The sequence below is a fragment of the Carettochelys insculpta genome, chromosome 3 (assembly GCF_033958435.1).
Source record: "Carettochelys insculpta isolate YL-2023 chromosome 3, ASM3395843v1, whole genome shotgun sequence".
Lineage (NCBI taxonomy): Eukaryota > Metazoa > Chordata > Testudines > Carettochelyidae > Carettochelys > Carettochelys insculpta.
This window is the reverse complement of record NC_134139.1, coordinates 47,408,693-47,422,588: the sequence shown is the minus strand read 5'-3', so window position 1 is coordinate 47,422,588 and position 13,896 is coordinate 47,408,693. Positions and strand designations below refer to the sequence as shown.

At 46.0% G+C, this 13,896-nt stretch overlaps 1 protein-coding gene across 1 annotated transcript in view; it reads right to left on the bottom strand.

Annotated features, from left to right (window-relative positions):
- DNAH8 (dynein axonemal heavy chain 8) overlaps positions 1-13,896 on the bottom strand; it is a 548,480-nt gene that overhangs the window by 271,397 nt on the left and 263,187 nt on the right. Inside the window, exon 34 of the mRNA XM_074989796.1 lies at positions 8,507-8,644. Within this exon, the coding sequence (XP_074845897.1) occupies positions 8,507-8,644 (138 nt within the window). The remainder of the gene's footprint in view (positions 1-8,506; positions 8,645-13,896) is intronic.

The window sequence follows — 13,896 nt, the reverse complement described above, 5'->3', positions numbered from 1 at the left end:
AAGGGCTGCTGCACACGGTGACCATAGAGCCCCGCACGGGCTGGAGAGACAGCGTCTCTCAACCCCCCAGCTGATGGCTGCCATGGAGGACCCCACAATTTCGACGTTGCGGGACGCGGATCGTCGACACGGTCCCTACTTCGACGTTGAATGTCGAAGTAGGGCGCTATTCCGATCCCCTCATGAGGTTAGCGACTTCGACGTCTCGCCGCATAACGTCGAAGTTAACTTCGAAATAGCGCCCGACGCGTGTAGCCACGACGGGCGCTATTTCGAAGTTAGTGCCGCTACTTCGAAGTAGCATGCACGTGTAGACACAGCTAGTGCTTCCAATGGCTCTATTTCAAAATAGGCCGTATGGCCACATCCACACTGACAGCCCCCTTCCAGGAGTGTCATGGTAATGAGCGGAGCACAAGATGCAAATATCTCATGCCTCACTAACATATGCCCATGAGATCTTTCTTCTGGAAGATTCCCTTCCAGAAGCAAAGCTGCTGTGCAGACAGGGCTACTTCAGAAGGGCATGGGGTCCTTCCGAAGGACATCCCCCTTCCGGAAGACCCTTCTTCTGCAAACATTCCCGTATCCTTCCAAAGGAGCGCCATCTAAACAGCAGCTTTGCTTCTGGAAGGGGATTTCCAGAAGCGAGATTTTTGCAGGAGTATGCTAATGAGGCATGAGATATTTTAATCCACACTGCATTTGCATCTTCCGCTCCACTCATTACCTTGCCCCTTCCAGAAGAGGATGGAGGATGAGTGTAGATGTGGTTTATATGTGTAGACACTGTATTTCGAAAAAGCTAAGTGCTATTTTGAAATGCACATTTGTGTGTAGCAGTATTACTTCAAAATAAGTTCTTCCAGAATAGCTTATTTCAAAGAACGGCTGCTGTCTAAACATACCAGCTACATGTACACTAGAATTCCTCTTTCAACACAGGCATGCAAATGAAGGAAATCAAAAATGCAAATGAGGCACAAATTTACACATCTGGCATCTCATTTGCATAGTCTTGTTTTGAACAAGCTTCTTTCAAAAGAAGAAAAGCAGTGTAGCTGTGACTCTTTCGAAAGTAATCCCCATCTTCGAAAGAACCCTTCTTCCTATTTTTTCAGGAAGAAGGGTCCTTTTGAAGATGGGGTTTACTTTTGAAAGAGTTGCATCTACATTGTTTTCTTCTTTCCAAAGAAGCTCTTTTGAAAGAATATGCAAAAGAGGTGCCAGATATGTAAATCTGTGCTTCATTTGTATTTTTGAGTTCCTTCATTTGCATACCTCTTTCAAAAGAGGAATGATAGTGTAGATATAGCCATTCTATGGCTATGGTTACACTATAGTTGCTATTTCGAGATAGAAATATATCCTGAAATAGCAACTCCACAGCTAAACACCACACTTGAACTACAAGTGCTATTTCGAATACAATATTTCAGTTCCAGTACCCCTCATCATAGGAGGGGTAGCAGAAACTTCAAAATAAGTTAACTAGAATTAAATTATGCAATTTGCGTTGGACAAATTGCATAAGTTATTTCAAGTTACGGCTACAGCATAGCTGTAGCCTTAAAGGGTTATTTGGGACCCAACCCAGTAATAATCACCTCCCAAAGGATGACCTGTAGAGTAATGGAAATTTACTTAGAAAGTGTTCATCAAATTATTTCCAACAATACCAGCAGATACTACTATACAGAGTCTCAATTTCTTCTCCAAGAGTGTTTATCTGCTATCTAGCACAGCAACTGTTGCAAGATTTTAACGTCTTGCCAAAAGCAGTTCATGACCCTAATGCCCTGACATTTTGGATGGAATGATATGTGCAGAGATTCGGAGTTCCAAAGCTAAATACAAGGTGGGATAGACAATTAAGCATCAGTACATCATGAACACCATAGGAACCCACTTAAACTGAAGTGCGCAGTTGGCGTGTTTGCAGTCATAGAACAATGGAAGGTTAGTAAGCAGCAGCAAATTTTTATAATGAGTCATAAAACTAGCATCAACACATTCCAAGGTGTGTCATGAATGTAAGAATTTTTGGTTGTATTTTTATAATCCATATATCCGCCTTAGTTTAGCTGCTCACTGAGTTTGTCACAAGTTGAAGCTTCTTCCCAGCTTTCAGCACACAGTCTCATTCCCACTTTTCTTGAGGATGGTTTATTTACTTAAAAAAGAGAAGTAAACAAACAGAAAACAGTCTTAACTTTCTCCTTTGACTCAGGATTGAGGGACACTCCTTTCATGGGTTTCCTGCTCATGACAGCAGTGTTCTCTGGAGCTGTGTCTAGAAGTGCACAAAACATCAAAATAAATGGCCCTTTTTCGAAAGAGCGGGAGGAGCATCCACACTTGTAAAACCATCTTTTGAACGGAAATGAAATGAATAGGGTACAGATGCCAAAATCTGAACCCCGATCCCAGATCAGGAAGATTGGCCCCTTTCAAAATACTAAATCGAAAGAGTACATGTGTAGATGCTCCACAGTTCACAGTCCGCTTTTTCGAAATATGGGTCCTGCACAAGATAGTGGTCAAGCGGCGCAATGTTGCTGCCTTTGGCCACCTGGTGCAAGGCCTCCAGACAAGGGGCCACCCAGAGCATACCGCAGAGCAGGTATGCTCCAAGGTCAAGGAGCTGCGGCAGGGCTATGCCTGGGCCAGGGACCAGGCCTGCCACTCCGGGGCAGCTCCAACCATGTGCCCCTTCTTCTGTGAGCTCCAGGGCATCCTGGGGCCCCAGGACAGCTCCCCACCCCCGTCGTTCCTGGACACCTCAGCTGAGGAGCTGCAGCTGGAGGAGGCAGAGCAGCCGGGACTGGGGACACAGGAGGGTGAGGGGACCACTGAGTGGTCGAGTGAGGAGGGGAACCTCACCATCGTCCTCCCCTCCCGCTCCTCCAGCCGGGCAACCGGGAGCTGGACATCCCTGGACGTTGCCGAGGGACCCTCCGGTACGTACAGGGAGGGGCACACACCTGCTCCACAGGCTGGGGGTGATGCAACGGCTAGTCACCCGCACACAGGACCAGTGGGCCCAGGCCGCACACAGGTCTCCCCCCACATGGGATGCAGCACCCCGCGGTGGCCCACCAAAGATACCCAGCACCCACCTTCAGTGGACAGCACTGCAAGCCGTACAGGGGCAGCAGCTGGTCAGTGCTGGACAGCACCTAGGGCCTGCACACCACAGGCTGGGAAGGGTCATCTGCATGAGAGACCCCTTGATGCACCTCCAGGCCGGGAGGCCCAGCCCGTGGGAGGCGGGTTGGTGACCCGTGGGGGGTCAGTGTCCTTTGGGGGCGCGGCGGCCCCATTGGGTGGGCTCAGGTGGGTCGGCCACAGCCAGGTCCCCTCCATCCGGGACACATTACTGACATGCTGTTCTCCTCTCCACACAGCTGCACCATCCATGGGCCAGGAGAGCCCTGTGCTGTCCCTTGTCCCCGAGAGCCCCCCAACAGCCCTCAGAGGTGCTCAGATGCCACCCCACATGGCACGCCATGGCCAGAGGACCCCCCGCTGGGCCGCGGAGGACCCAGCCTGCCAGCACCAGGCTGAGGTGGCCAAACAGCCCCTGCAGCTCGCCCAGGCCAAGATGGAGTGGTGGAGGGCAGCCTGGGAGAGGCTGCTGACCACACTTGAGGGCACTGGCCAGTAGGCCTAGCGGATGGGAGCAGTGCCAAGCTGCTCATAGCTGGTGCCAGTTGGAGGGCCCCCCCAGGGACATATGCATCCCCCTATCCCTCCACAACATTGTCAAGGATGCAACAGGCACCCACCACCTGGGGCATGTTGAGGACCCCAACCTCCAACCACATGTGAAGGCACCTCCACCACCCCTTTAGGTGACCGAAGGCCCACTCCACGACATTGCAAGCGTGGTTGAGGTGCTGATTGAATGCCTCCCGGTTGGGGTCAAGGAGTCCCGTGTACAGCCTCATGAGCCATGACTGCAGGGGGTACGCCACATCTACCACCATGCAGAGTGGCATGGTGACTACCTCCGCCACTGGGACATCCTGCTGGGGGATGAAGGTGCCAGCCCCTATGTGCCAGCAGAGGCCTGAGTTCCGAAGACCCAGGCGTTGTGGGTGCAGCCAGCCCAACCCACATAAATGTCGGTGAACTGGCCCCTTGCGCCCACCAGGGCCTGGAGCAGAACCAAACAGTAACCCTTCCTGTTGACATACTGGCTGGCGCGGTGTGGAGGGGTGCAGATGGGGATGTGCAAGCCATCCCAAGCATTGATGCAGTTTGGAAAGCCCATGTCCTGGAAGCCGGCGACGGTGTTGTCCAGATCCCCCAGGCGGATGACCCTATGGAGCAGCATTGTGTTGATGGCTCTAATGACTTGTGGGGCGGGGGAGGGAGACACATGCTCTAGTGCAGGTAGCAGGCTGTCTCCCACCCCGCCTCAGGCCCATTCTGCACCCTCCCATCCAGCCCCCACCCCGTCCAGCCCCCTGCCCCCTCCCGTCCAGCCCCCGCCCCATCTGGCCCCCCTCCCATCCGGTCCCTTGAAGCAGTGGATTCCCCTTGCCTCAGCCCCCCCAAACCCATGTGGGGACACATGACCCAGCCCCACCTTACCTCCATAAGTACAGCTCCAACAGTGGCCTTGCCCACCCCGAACTGTTGTCCCATGGAGCGGTAGGAGTCCAGGGTGCCCAGCTTCTAGATAGTAATCACAACCTGTTTCTCCAGAGTGAGGGCTAGCCACATGCAGGTGCCCTGGTGCCGCAGTGTGGGGGTAAGCCAGTGGCAGATCTCCTCAAAGATCTGCCTCAACATGCAGAAGTTCCACAGCCACTTTCCTCGCCACACTCCCCCAGCACCAGGCGCTGCCACCAGTCGGTGCTGCTGGGGTGGGTCCAGAGGTGTAGGGCACCCAGGAGGGGTGCCCCACAGCCCCAGGGGGACCGCCCAGCCACCCAATGAGATTGGGAGCAGCTGCAGCAATGGTGCCCAGAACTGCAAGCAGAGTGTCCATAATGAGCGTGTCCTTCTGCAGGAGCTGTCGCTGTGCCTCCATTGTGGGCATGGGTGGGCTCTGCCGGGCTGGGAAAGGCTGGGCAGCACTTGGCTTGTGTGGAGTGGAGGGTGGAGGAAGGGGGCCTATAAAGGGGGTGGCTGGCTGCGGCCCTGGAAGGGCTTGTTGACCATGGGACCCCGTCCACAGCGTTTCCTGCCTCCCTTCTTTCAAAAGAGGGCTTGGAGCCGTGTGGACGCTCTCTTTCAAAAGACCTGAGGCGGCACTTTGAAAGAGCAGATCGAAATGCTGATCCGATAATGGCGGTGGGTGCTCCCTTTCGACAGCCACTATTTCAGCTGCCAAGGGCGCTCACATGTGGACCCAGCTTGTCAATTGTGCTCTTGTGCAGCTGCTCAGGAAAGATTCAAATGCCACCCAGCTGATTAGCAGAGCACCCACAATTGGGTTTTTTTATGCTGTTTTTAATGGTGATGCACATTGATACATGTCACAGTGCACATAAAAACTATTCAGCACATAAATGGAAAAATCCACACAAAGGAGGAAAAGATTAAAGGGAATATTGCCTGACAGCTTCTTAGTTTAATCGGCTGTCCTTCCTTCTGGAGCAGCAGCCCAAGTGCTGCTTCCTCAACCACCTGGCTTCTTGAGCCAAAGATGCACGGTTGGAAATAGTTTCCCTCACAGAGGTGATGTGTGGAGGGTGCGCAGGGGTCACAGGCACCCCCACTGTCCACTCCCCCACTCCGCACTCAGTTCCACACCACTTCTGCAGCCAATGCGCCTACCCCTCAAACCAGTTCCCACTGGTTCCACTCCCCTACTGCTTCTATTCCACAGGCACAGCCTATCTCAATCATTTTCTCTTCCCTCATTTCCTGCTCTTTAAATTCTCAGGTATAGCCCATCCATCTCTAATTGTCTGGATTGGGTTTAGATATTCTGACAGAAGTGAGCTTAGTCTAGCCATTCCATGACTGTATTTCTATGACATTAGCATAAAAGGGAAGGATCCATGACTGATATCATGTATGCAGGCTGGAATTACTTTACACTACAGGGATTAAAGAAGTTTATCTGGTAAAGAAACTCAAATCTGACCGGAGAGTTTCTAACATTAAGTGCTAACTATGTAACAATTAAAAATTATAAACAAAGCACTTGTAAATTAATTATGTTAATTATCTTGAATACAAAGCAGCGGCTCGAAGGAACTGAGGTGGCAACACAGCCGTGCCCTCAAAACATGATCAGATGTGGAGGGTGAGGGTAAAGGGCACCTGAACAATCAAGCACTACCAGTAAAAACCAGCAGCATTCAACTGCACCAGCCAGAGAATAGCTGAAGTGTGAGAATATGTAGGGGATACTTGAAGAAGGGAAAACCATTTCTTCACCCTATCCTGAAAATCATAAGACCCTTGATTCATCATGGGAGTGAAAGGGCTGCCTGGAAGCCCTACTTTTTTCCTTGGGGAACTAAGTACCCACTTCAATAGTGGGGTGGGATAGAGTTATGACTTTAATCCTTTCATGAGGATTTCTACTTCAGTCCAATTCTGGCACTGCACATATTCTCTGGGTTAGCTGGATAACATCCTCATCCTTCTTCACAAAATGCACTGGCATCACAGTTCATGGGAAGAAATAAGTGGTTTGAGCACTGGCCTGCTAAACCCAGGGTTGTGAGCTCAATCCTTGAGGGAGCTATCCAGGGATCTGGGCGAAATAGAAAAAGTGGGGTGGGGGGGAAGGGATGGTGGTTGGCCCTGGTAAGGGACTGGATTCAATAACCTCCTGAGGTCCCTTCCAACTCTATGAGAGGTGTGTAATGTCCTGACATAGGCATCCAGCTATGAGCTTTGAGTCCTACCTATGCAAGGTTTGACTGTGAAGAAGCAGAATATAATCTGCCCTCTGTCGGACCATATATTCTTCCTCACTTAAGAGCACTACTTGGGTCAGTTCTACACTAAGTAAATTCAATTTTAGATATGCATATCCAACTACAAGAATTGTGTAGCTGGACTCAACTTATTTTACATCAATTTTTGCCGCCATCCACAGAGCAGGAAGTTGGTGGGAGAAACTCTCCCATCAACTCCCCTTACTCCTTGCAACTGCCAGGAGCACCAGGGTTGACGGCAGTGCCATGACAGTTTAATTTAGCACAACCCCACTAGGAGCACTAAATCAAACTCCAGAAGATTGACTGCTAGCACATCAATCTTCCCATAATTACACACATACATTTCAATTTAGCCCAATGTTCGTCAGAGAGCACAGCTTGTAAGGAGGGTAGGCAGAAGAATTCCAAAAGGGAAGCACAGCAGTTACAGATCCAAGTGAATGATACCACAAGACTATCAAATACCCAATCCAAGGAAGAAGAAGAAGAATGTGAAAAGAAAATTATAAAAATTAGTTATAAAACGAAGTGCACAGGAGAAACTGAACCACCAGTCTATTATATCATGAAAGGCAGGATATCTGGTAGCTTGAGCTGAAGGGCGCATCATAGTCCTGGAGCCTCCAGCAACAATTTAGGATTGCCTACAAATTTCATAGATGGGGCGTGCATTAACCCATTAGTGGTGAATGAAGAAAGAAGCTAAACTGCACTAAATATCATTACTCTATTCCATAAACACAGCCCCCTTCCTTCATGCTATATAAAACACTAAAAATAAAATAAAAATAAAGGTGTTAGAAGCAAACTATGACTTAATCCTCATTACTAAACCTCAAAGTATCGAAATATTTTTAATTTTTTGAGAATACTGAAATAGTACATCCACTCACGATTTAGTCAGAACACCTACTGAAAAAAAATGTTCGGTTTCTCTAATTATTTTAGGTTACTTCTACATTTTAAGAAAAATATCTAATGTTTCAAGAGATTCCCAAATTTTAATCTTATAATCAATACCTTAAGAGTGAATTAGCTCACTAGTCCAGGGAAGATCAATGCCATATGAGAGTCTCTGTTCCTCTGCGCAGTTTATTGATTAAACAGAAATCTTGGGGGAAATACACAACTATACAGTTCACCCAACATTGTCTACTATTCGCACTGGCTTTTTTCATCCCTCTCAGCCCCTTCTCATTTTTGCCCAGACCAAGGGATTCTTGCAGGAGCCCTTCTCATCCTTAAAGTTTACTCTCTCTAAGCTGTCTGCCTGAGAAACACCTAATAACTCGGCTCTTTCCCCTACAGTTTTCCAGCACTAAGTTGCAGCTGGTCTTTATAAGGAATAGGCAATGTTCTGGTTGTCATCTGAACCCAACCCCACATCTCAGCCAGAAGGCACCTGAGTAGTAAGAGTTGGGGCTGGGACCCATATCCCCATAATGAGCCCAGTTACCCTATGGCAAACACTACTAAGAAATTTCCCAAATTGATATATATATCAAGATGCTTTAAAGATACTAAACATTTTGTAATGCAATTATAATTATTTATATTCTATTTTAACCTGGAAAAGTTTAAATTAGGGGAAATACCTGTTTTGAAAGTCCAAAAGTTCAGCGTTAATTTTTTCAATGTCTACCTCTGTCCAAAGTATCTCATAGTACCCACTAATATTGTTCATTACAGTATCATATAATCCGTATAATTTCTGAAGCAACCCTAGCTCCTTCCTACAAGATAAACAACATATCAACCATTAGAATCAGCTATTGAAAAACAGAGAAATAATTTCTGCTCATTTATTATGGATACAGAAAAATAACTGAAATCTTTTTGGAATGCAGTCCTTTGGTGATCAAAAGCTGTGTCTTCTATATACTCTCACAAAGACTAGTAACAGCAAAAAAGGAATAGAGCATTGTGAAGTGCTACCCTGAACAGCCCAACAATCAAGTTACTTGATCATAAAAAACAATATTATTGCAAAAAGTTTCAAGTAGACAAATTAGTGGCGTGTCTACACAGAGAGGGGATGGTAAACTAGTTTGATTTGATGTACATTAGTTCACATGCAACTGGCAAGCCAAACTAACAGCATGCCCACATGTCAGCTGTACCCACTTTCAGTTTGCATCATTGCGTTCACATGGCAACAGCTTTCTGTGTACCAACCACACATTCTCTGAGGACATCCTATGGTCCTTTGCTTTATTGCTCAACAGAATGCATTCTGATGATTTTTCCTTACTATACATAGGGGGATGCACACTTGAAGCCAGAGGGGTTCACATTTATGAAAATCACATGCTTCTCTTCTGGATAGACTAGCACCATTTTCAAATTGCTATCAGCCAGCCAGCATTGTTGTAGATCCAAGAATGTTCCACAACTTTAAGCTGGCAACCTCAAGCAGATAATGTGGTAGCAAAAGCATCTTGAGCTTTGGCAGCAGCCACAGATGCCAACTGAAGATGAGGAAGAGGAGAATAACACTGAACAACTGCTAGTTGATGAACTGTTCCTGGAGCAATGTCACACCATGCAGCTCTGTTTCACACCACGCAGCGCTATTTCTGGGTTCAGGAAAATCAGCTTCAGTTATTGGGAAAGGATCCATCTGCAGAACTGGGATGATTAACAATGGCAAGAGAACTTCAGTATGGTGAAGGCAACCTTTTTTAGATATGTGCTGAACTAGTTCAAGAGCTGCAGCAAGCCCTCTAAGAACATGAAGTGTCTCATGCCTGTGGAAGAGTGGGTTGCCACAGCCATATAGAAATGTGCCACCTTCTTCAAGAGATATCTCTGTCACTCAGGCTATGGCTACACTATAGTTGCTATTTTGAGATCCATATGTATCATGAAATAGCAACTCCGCAGCTAAATACTACGCTCGAAGTAGCAGTGCTATTTTGAGCATGATATTCCAGTTCCATCATACAAGGGGTAGTGGAAACTTTGAAATAGCTGCTCATTTCAAACTTTGGTTCTCCATGAACAGCACCAAGTTCAAAATGTTTAACTCAAAATAAATTATGCAATTTGCACAACACAAATTGTGTAAGTTATTTTGAGTTACAGGTACAGTATAGCCATAGCCTCATAGATTTGTACAGCAGTGTCCTTGAATGCTCAGTGCCTACCACGCTTATCAGTAGTGTCCTAATACCACACGTGACCCACCTCCTCAGTTCCTACAATAGAAACCACATCAAACTCCAAAATAGATGGGAGGTAGGTGGGTAGTGGAGCACCAGTAGGGACATTCACCTCAAAGAATATCAGTTACTACACAGGCAAGTGACCTCCTCATCCCTGAGTGCTACCACTCCGTAATGAACCAAAAAAGTATAGGAATGTGGGCTATTGGGGCCACTGTCACACGTGTGCTGCAATACATAACTTATTATTGCACTGGTTATGGCTATGCAGCAAAGTTATTCTGAAATAAGAACAGTTATTTTGAAATAACTTTGCTGTTGCCTACACTATGCACCCAGTAAAAACATAAAGAATGGCCATAGTGGGTCACACCAAAGGTCCATCCAGCTCAGTAGCCTGTCTGCCGACAGTGGCCAGTCCCAGGTGCCCCAGAGGGGGTGGACTGAATGCAATGATCAAGTGATTCGTCTCCTGCCATCCATCTCCAGCCTCTGACAATCAGAGGACAGGAACACCATTCCTATCCTTGGCTCATAGCCTTTTATGGACCTAACCTCCATGAATTTATCTAGCTCTTTCTTAAATTCTGTTATAATCCTAGCCTTCACATACTCCTTTAGCAAGGAGTTCCACAGGTTAACTATGAGCTGAGTGACGAAGAATAAATTTGAAATAGCTGGTGTGCTATGTTGAAATCTGTGAACCTCATTGCAATAGCTATTTTGAAATAAGCACTATTCCCTGTCTTAACAGCACCTATTTTGAAAGGTGCTATTTTGAAATAAGTGCTATGTGTTTAGACAATGTATTTTGAATTAGTTAAGTGCTATTTTGAAATACATTTCTGTGTGTACAAGCATTATTTTGACATGGTTATTTTGGAATAGATATTCCACAATAATTTATTTCAAAATAGTGCTACTGTGTAAACATAGCCCAAGAAATTACTGATGATCTTGCATGCAATGGGGTTCTCAAACTGTATTAAGGTAATTGATTCGACTGATGGGCTTATTATTTGTCCTTCCACACCAGGACTCAGTATTAGCAAACAAAGGTATGGGTATTTATCCATGGTGTTCCAAGGGCTGGTTGGCCAACATAGCAGATTTACAAACATAAATGTAAGATGGTCTGGAAGGATGCATGATGCTTGGATATTTTGAAACTCAACACTATTTAAATTAATGGAAAAAGGACTATTTGCTGCATGTGTATATTAATGATGTGGAGGTCACTCTAGTCACCCTGCAACATCAAGATTATCCTCTTGCTTCCCTGATAAATGAAGCCATTCAAAAGCCACTTGTATAATGGAATGCTAAGCTGTATTGAACCATGCAGCCTCTAGGTGGTATTATGTCAACATAGCTTATTTGAAGCATACAGGCAAAATAACGCTGAATGTATCTGGTGCTTATCTCCCTCAGAAGAGAGGTCTGTAGTCAATCTATATTAGAGTACAGGAGTATGAAATAGAGTCAGAAGTCAACAAGTGACAGCAGAGAATAGAAAAGAAAGGGGAAAAAAAACCCAACAACAAATGTTGTAAGTAGATGGAAAAATGAACAACAAGGGTTGCCAAGAGTGTCCACTGAGGTATTCTATACAGACAGCAAATAGACTATGGATATAATGATGCTATGACAAATGCCACATTCCACAGATTCACTGCTTCTGTGAAAAGGGATGGTGATCTCACACCTTTGTCAGGTTATGTAGAATATTCATGCTATGTTTTCTTTCATGACTTTTATGTTTGCCATTGATCAGCGGTAGGAAATGTGTACAAGTGTTCCAGACCACTCTGAGCTCTGACAGATTGTTACAGAGCATTGATTCTGTGGGTGACTTTTTTCCCTAAACTGTGCGAGTGTCTAGATGAGTGCCCAAGCGCAGTAAAGATGTGCCTGTTGTCAGTTTCGAAGTTGGAAGTGGTTTTGTGAAGGGGAACCTTGTGCAGAAAGTGAGGATCTTTTAATCACTCGAGAGTCTTTGACTGTTGACAGCAGTTTGTTCAATCTGTGTCCTTTTGGTGAGTATACTGGTTTAAACATGAAAGCAATGCATGTGAAGGGCTCTGTGACTTATTGCAAAGATGCCTGCCTCCCTGTGCCCAAGTAGCTGAAGGCTATTCCTAGCCAAGATGTGAGGGTTGGCCTAAATGGTATTGATGAAGACAATTAAGGTGTTGAACCTGTGTAAAAGGGGGAAGTTTTGTCCATCACCACATCGAGATAGGCAGACTCCTATAAGTTTGTCTGGGTCTACACTTGCCCCCAATTTCAAAGGGGGAATCTTAACCAGGGTGATGGGAGATTACTAATGAAATGCTTCAGTGAATATGCAGCACTTCATTAGGCTACTTCTCCCCCGCAACAACTTTGTAGCTTGGCCTACGCTGAAGTGTCTTTACTCCTCAAAATTTTGATGCTTCAAAGTTGATACAAGGGAGAATTAGCCTAATGAAGTGCTGCATATTCACTGCAGCACTTCATTAGTAATCTCCCATCGCCCCGATTAACATGCCCCTTTGAAGTTGGGGGCAAGCGTTAGACAAGCTCTTCCAGATGGTGTACAGGAGTCAGAGTCAATGTCTGAGTGTTCAGTTGTAGTCCCAATTTTGTGACTATATCTATCGTCTTTTTCATGACCACTAGGGTGTCAAAGAATCGTACCTTGAGTAAGACAATCATTTAGATAAAGGTATACGTCTTGATTCCTGAACTATGAAGTTGACTCTTATCACTGCTAGGATGTGCAGATGGCAGGCCAAATGGAAGTACCCTGTAGTGAAAATGATCATGACCAAAAATGAACCTGAGGAACCACCTATAAGGAGGGCAAGGATTAGGATAATTCAAATGGAAGGCCCTCCAGGGTCATTTGGTCTTCTATGGGGAGACTGGAAATGTGAATGCAGGAAGCTCTCCTAATCACTACTACCATGGATATGGAACAGGCAGCCTAGTCTCCAGCATCTAATGTACACTGTTGCGCTGCCCTTGCCAGAAGCTGTCTCTCAGCAGTGATGAATTGGAACTGTTTTCTTTGATGTTTCTTAAAGGCATTTAGGTTTTCATAACTGATATTACAATATTTCACTATAAGGGCCTGATGATTACCAATCCAAAATGAGGAAGTACTCCAAAATTTTGAGGAGTAAAGAGACCTCAGAGTAGCGCAGACACTTTGAAGTACCCACGGCTACAACCAAGCCAGCACTTCTAAGTTTCACACTTGAAAGTTGCAGCGGGGGAGATTTAGCCTAATGAAGTGCTGCATATGTGCCACAGCACTTCATTAATAATCTCCTGACACCCTAATTACCATCCCCCTTCGAAGTTGGGAGCTAGTCTAGACACAGCCTTTAAGATGCTATAGGATTGCTTGTTTTTTGCAAAGCTACCAACCAATGTGTCTACCCCTCTGAGACTATTTGCTATGCTTTCTTCATGTGAGGCCAAACACAGTTGAGAAGGAAGGGACGGCTTTTTGCTACTGCAGTGTTAGATAGTCTGGATGCAGACCACAAGGGATGGAGAGCACAGGCACAGGTTCAACGGACACTGCTACCAAAAATCTCCAATTAGAGGTGCAGGGCACACATACAGCTACAGTAGAGCACCCATAGGGACACAAAGAATGTTAGGTTGCTAATGAATATGACTTCCTGACAAATAAGGGTAGCTATTACCAGTCCATGTTGTATGTTGTTGATTTAGCATGGTGCCAGGTGCCACATATGTTTACAGCCTATTCAAGAAGGAAACTCGGGCATGGATGAGAAAATAAAAACTCCATGTCAAAAGAGGAGATA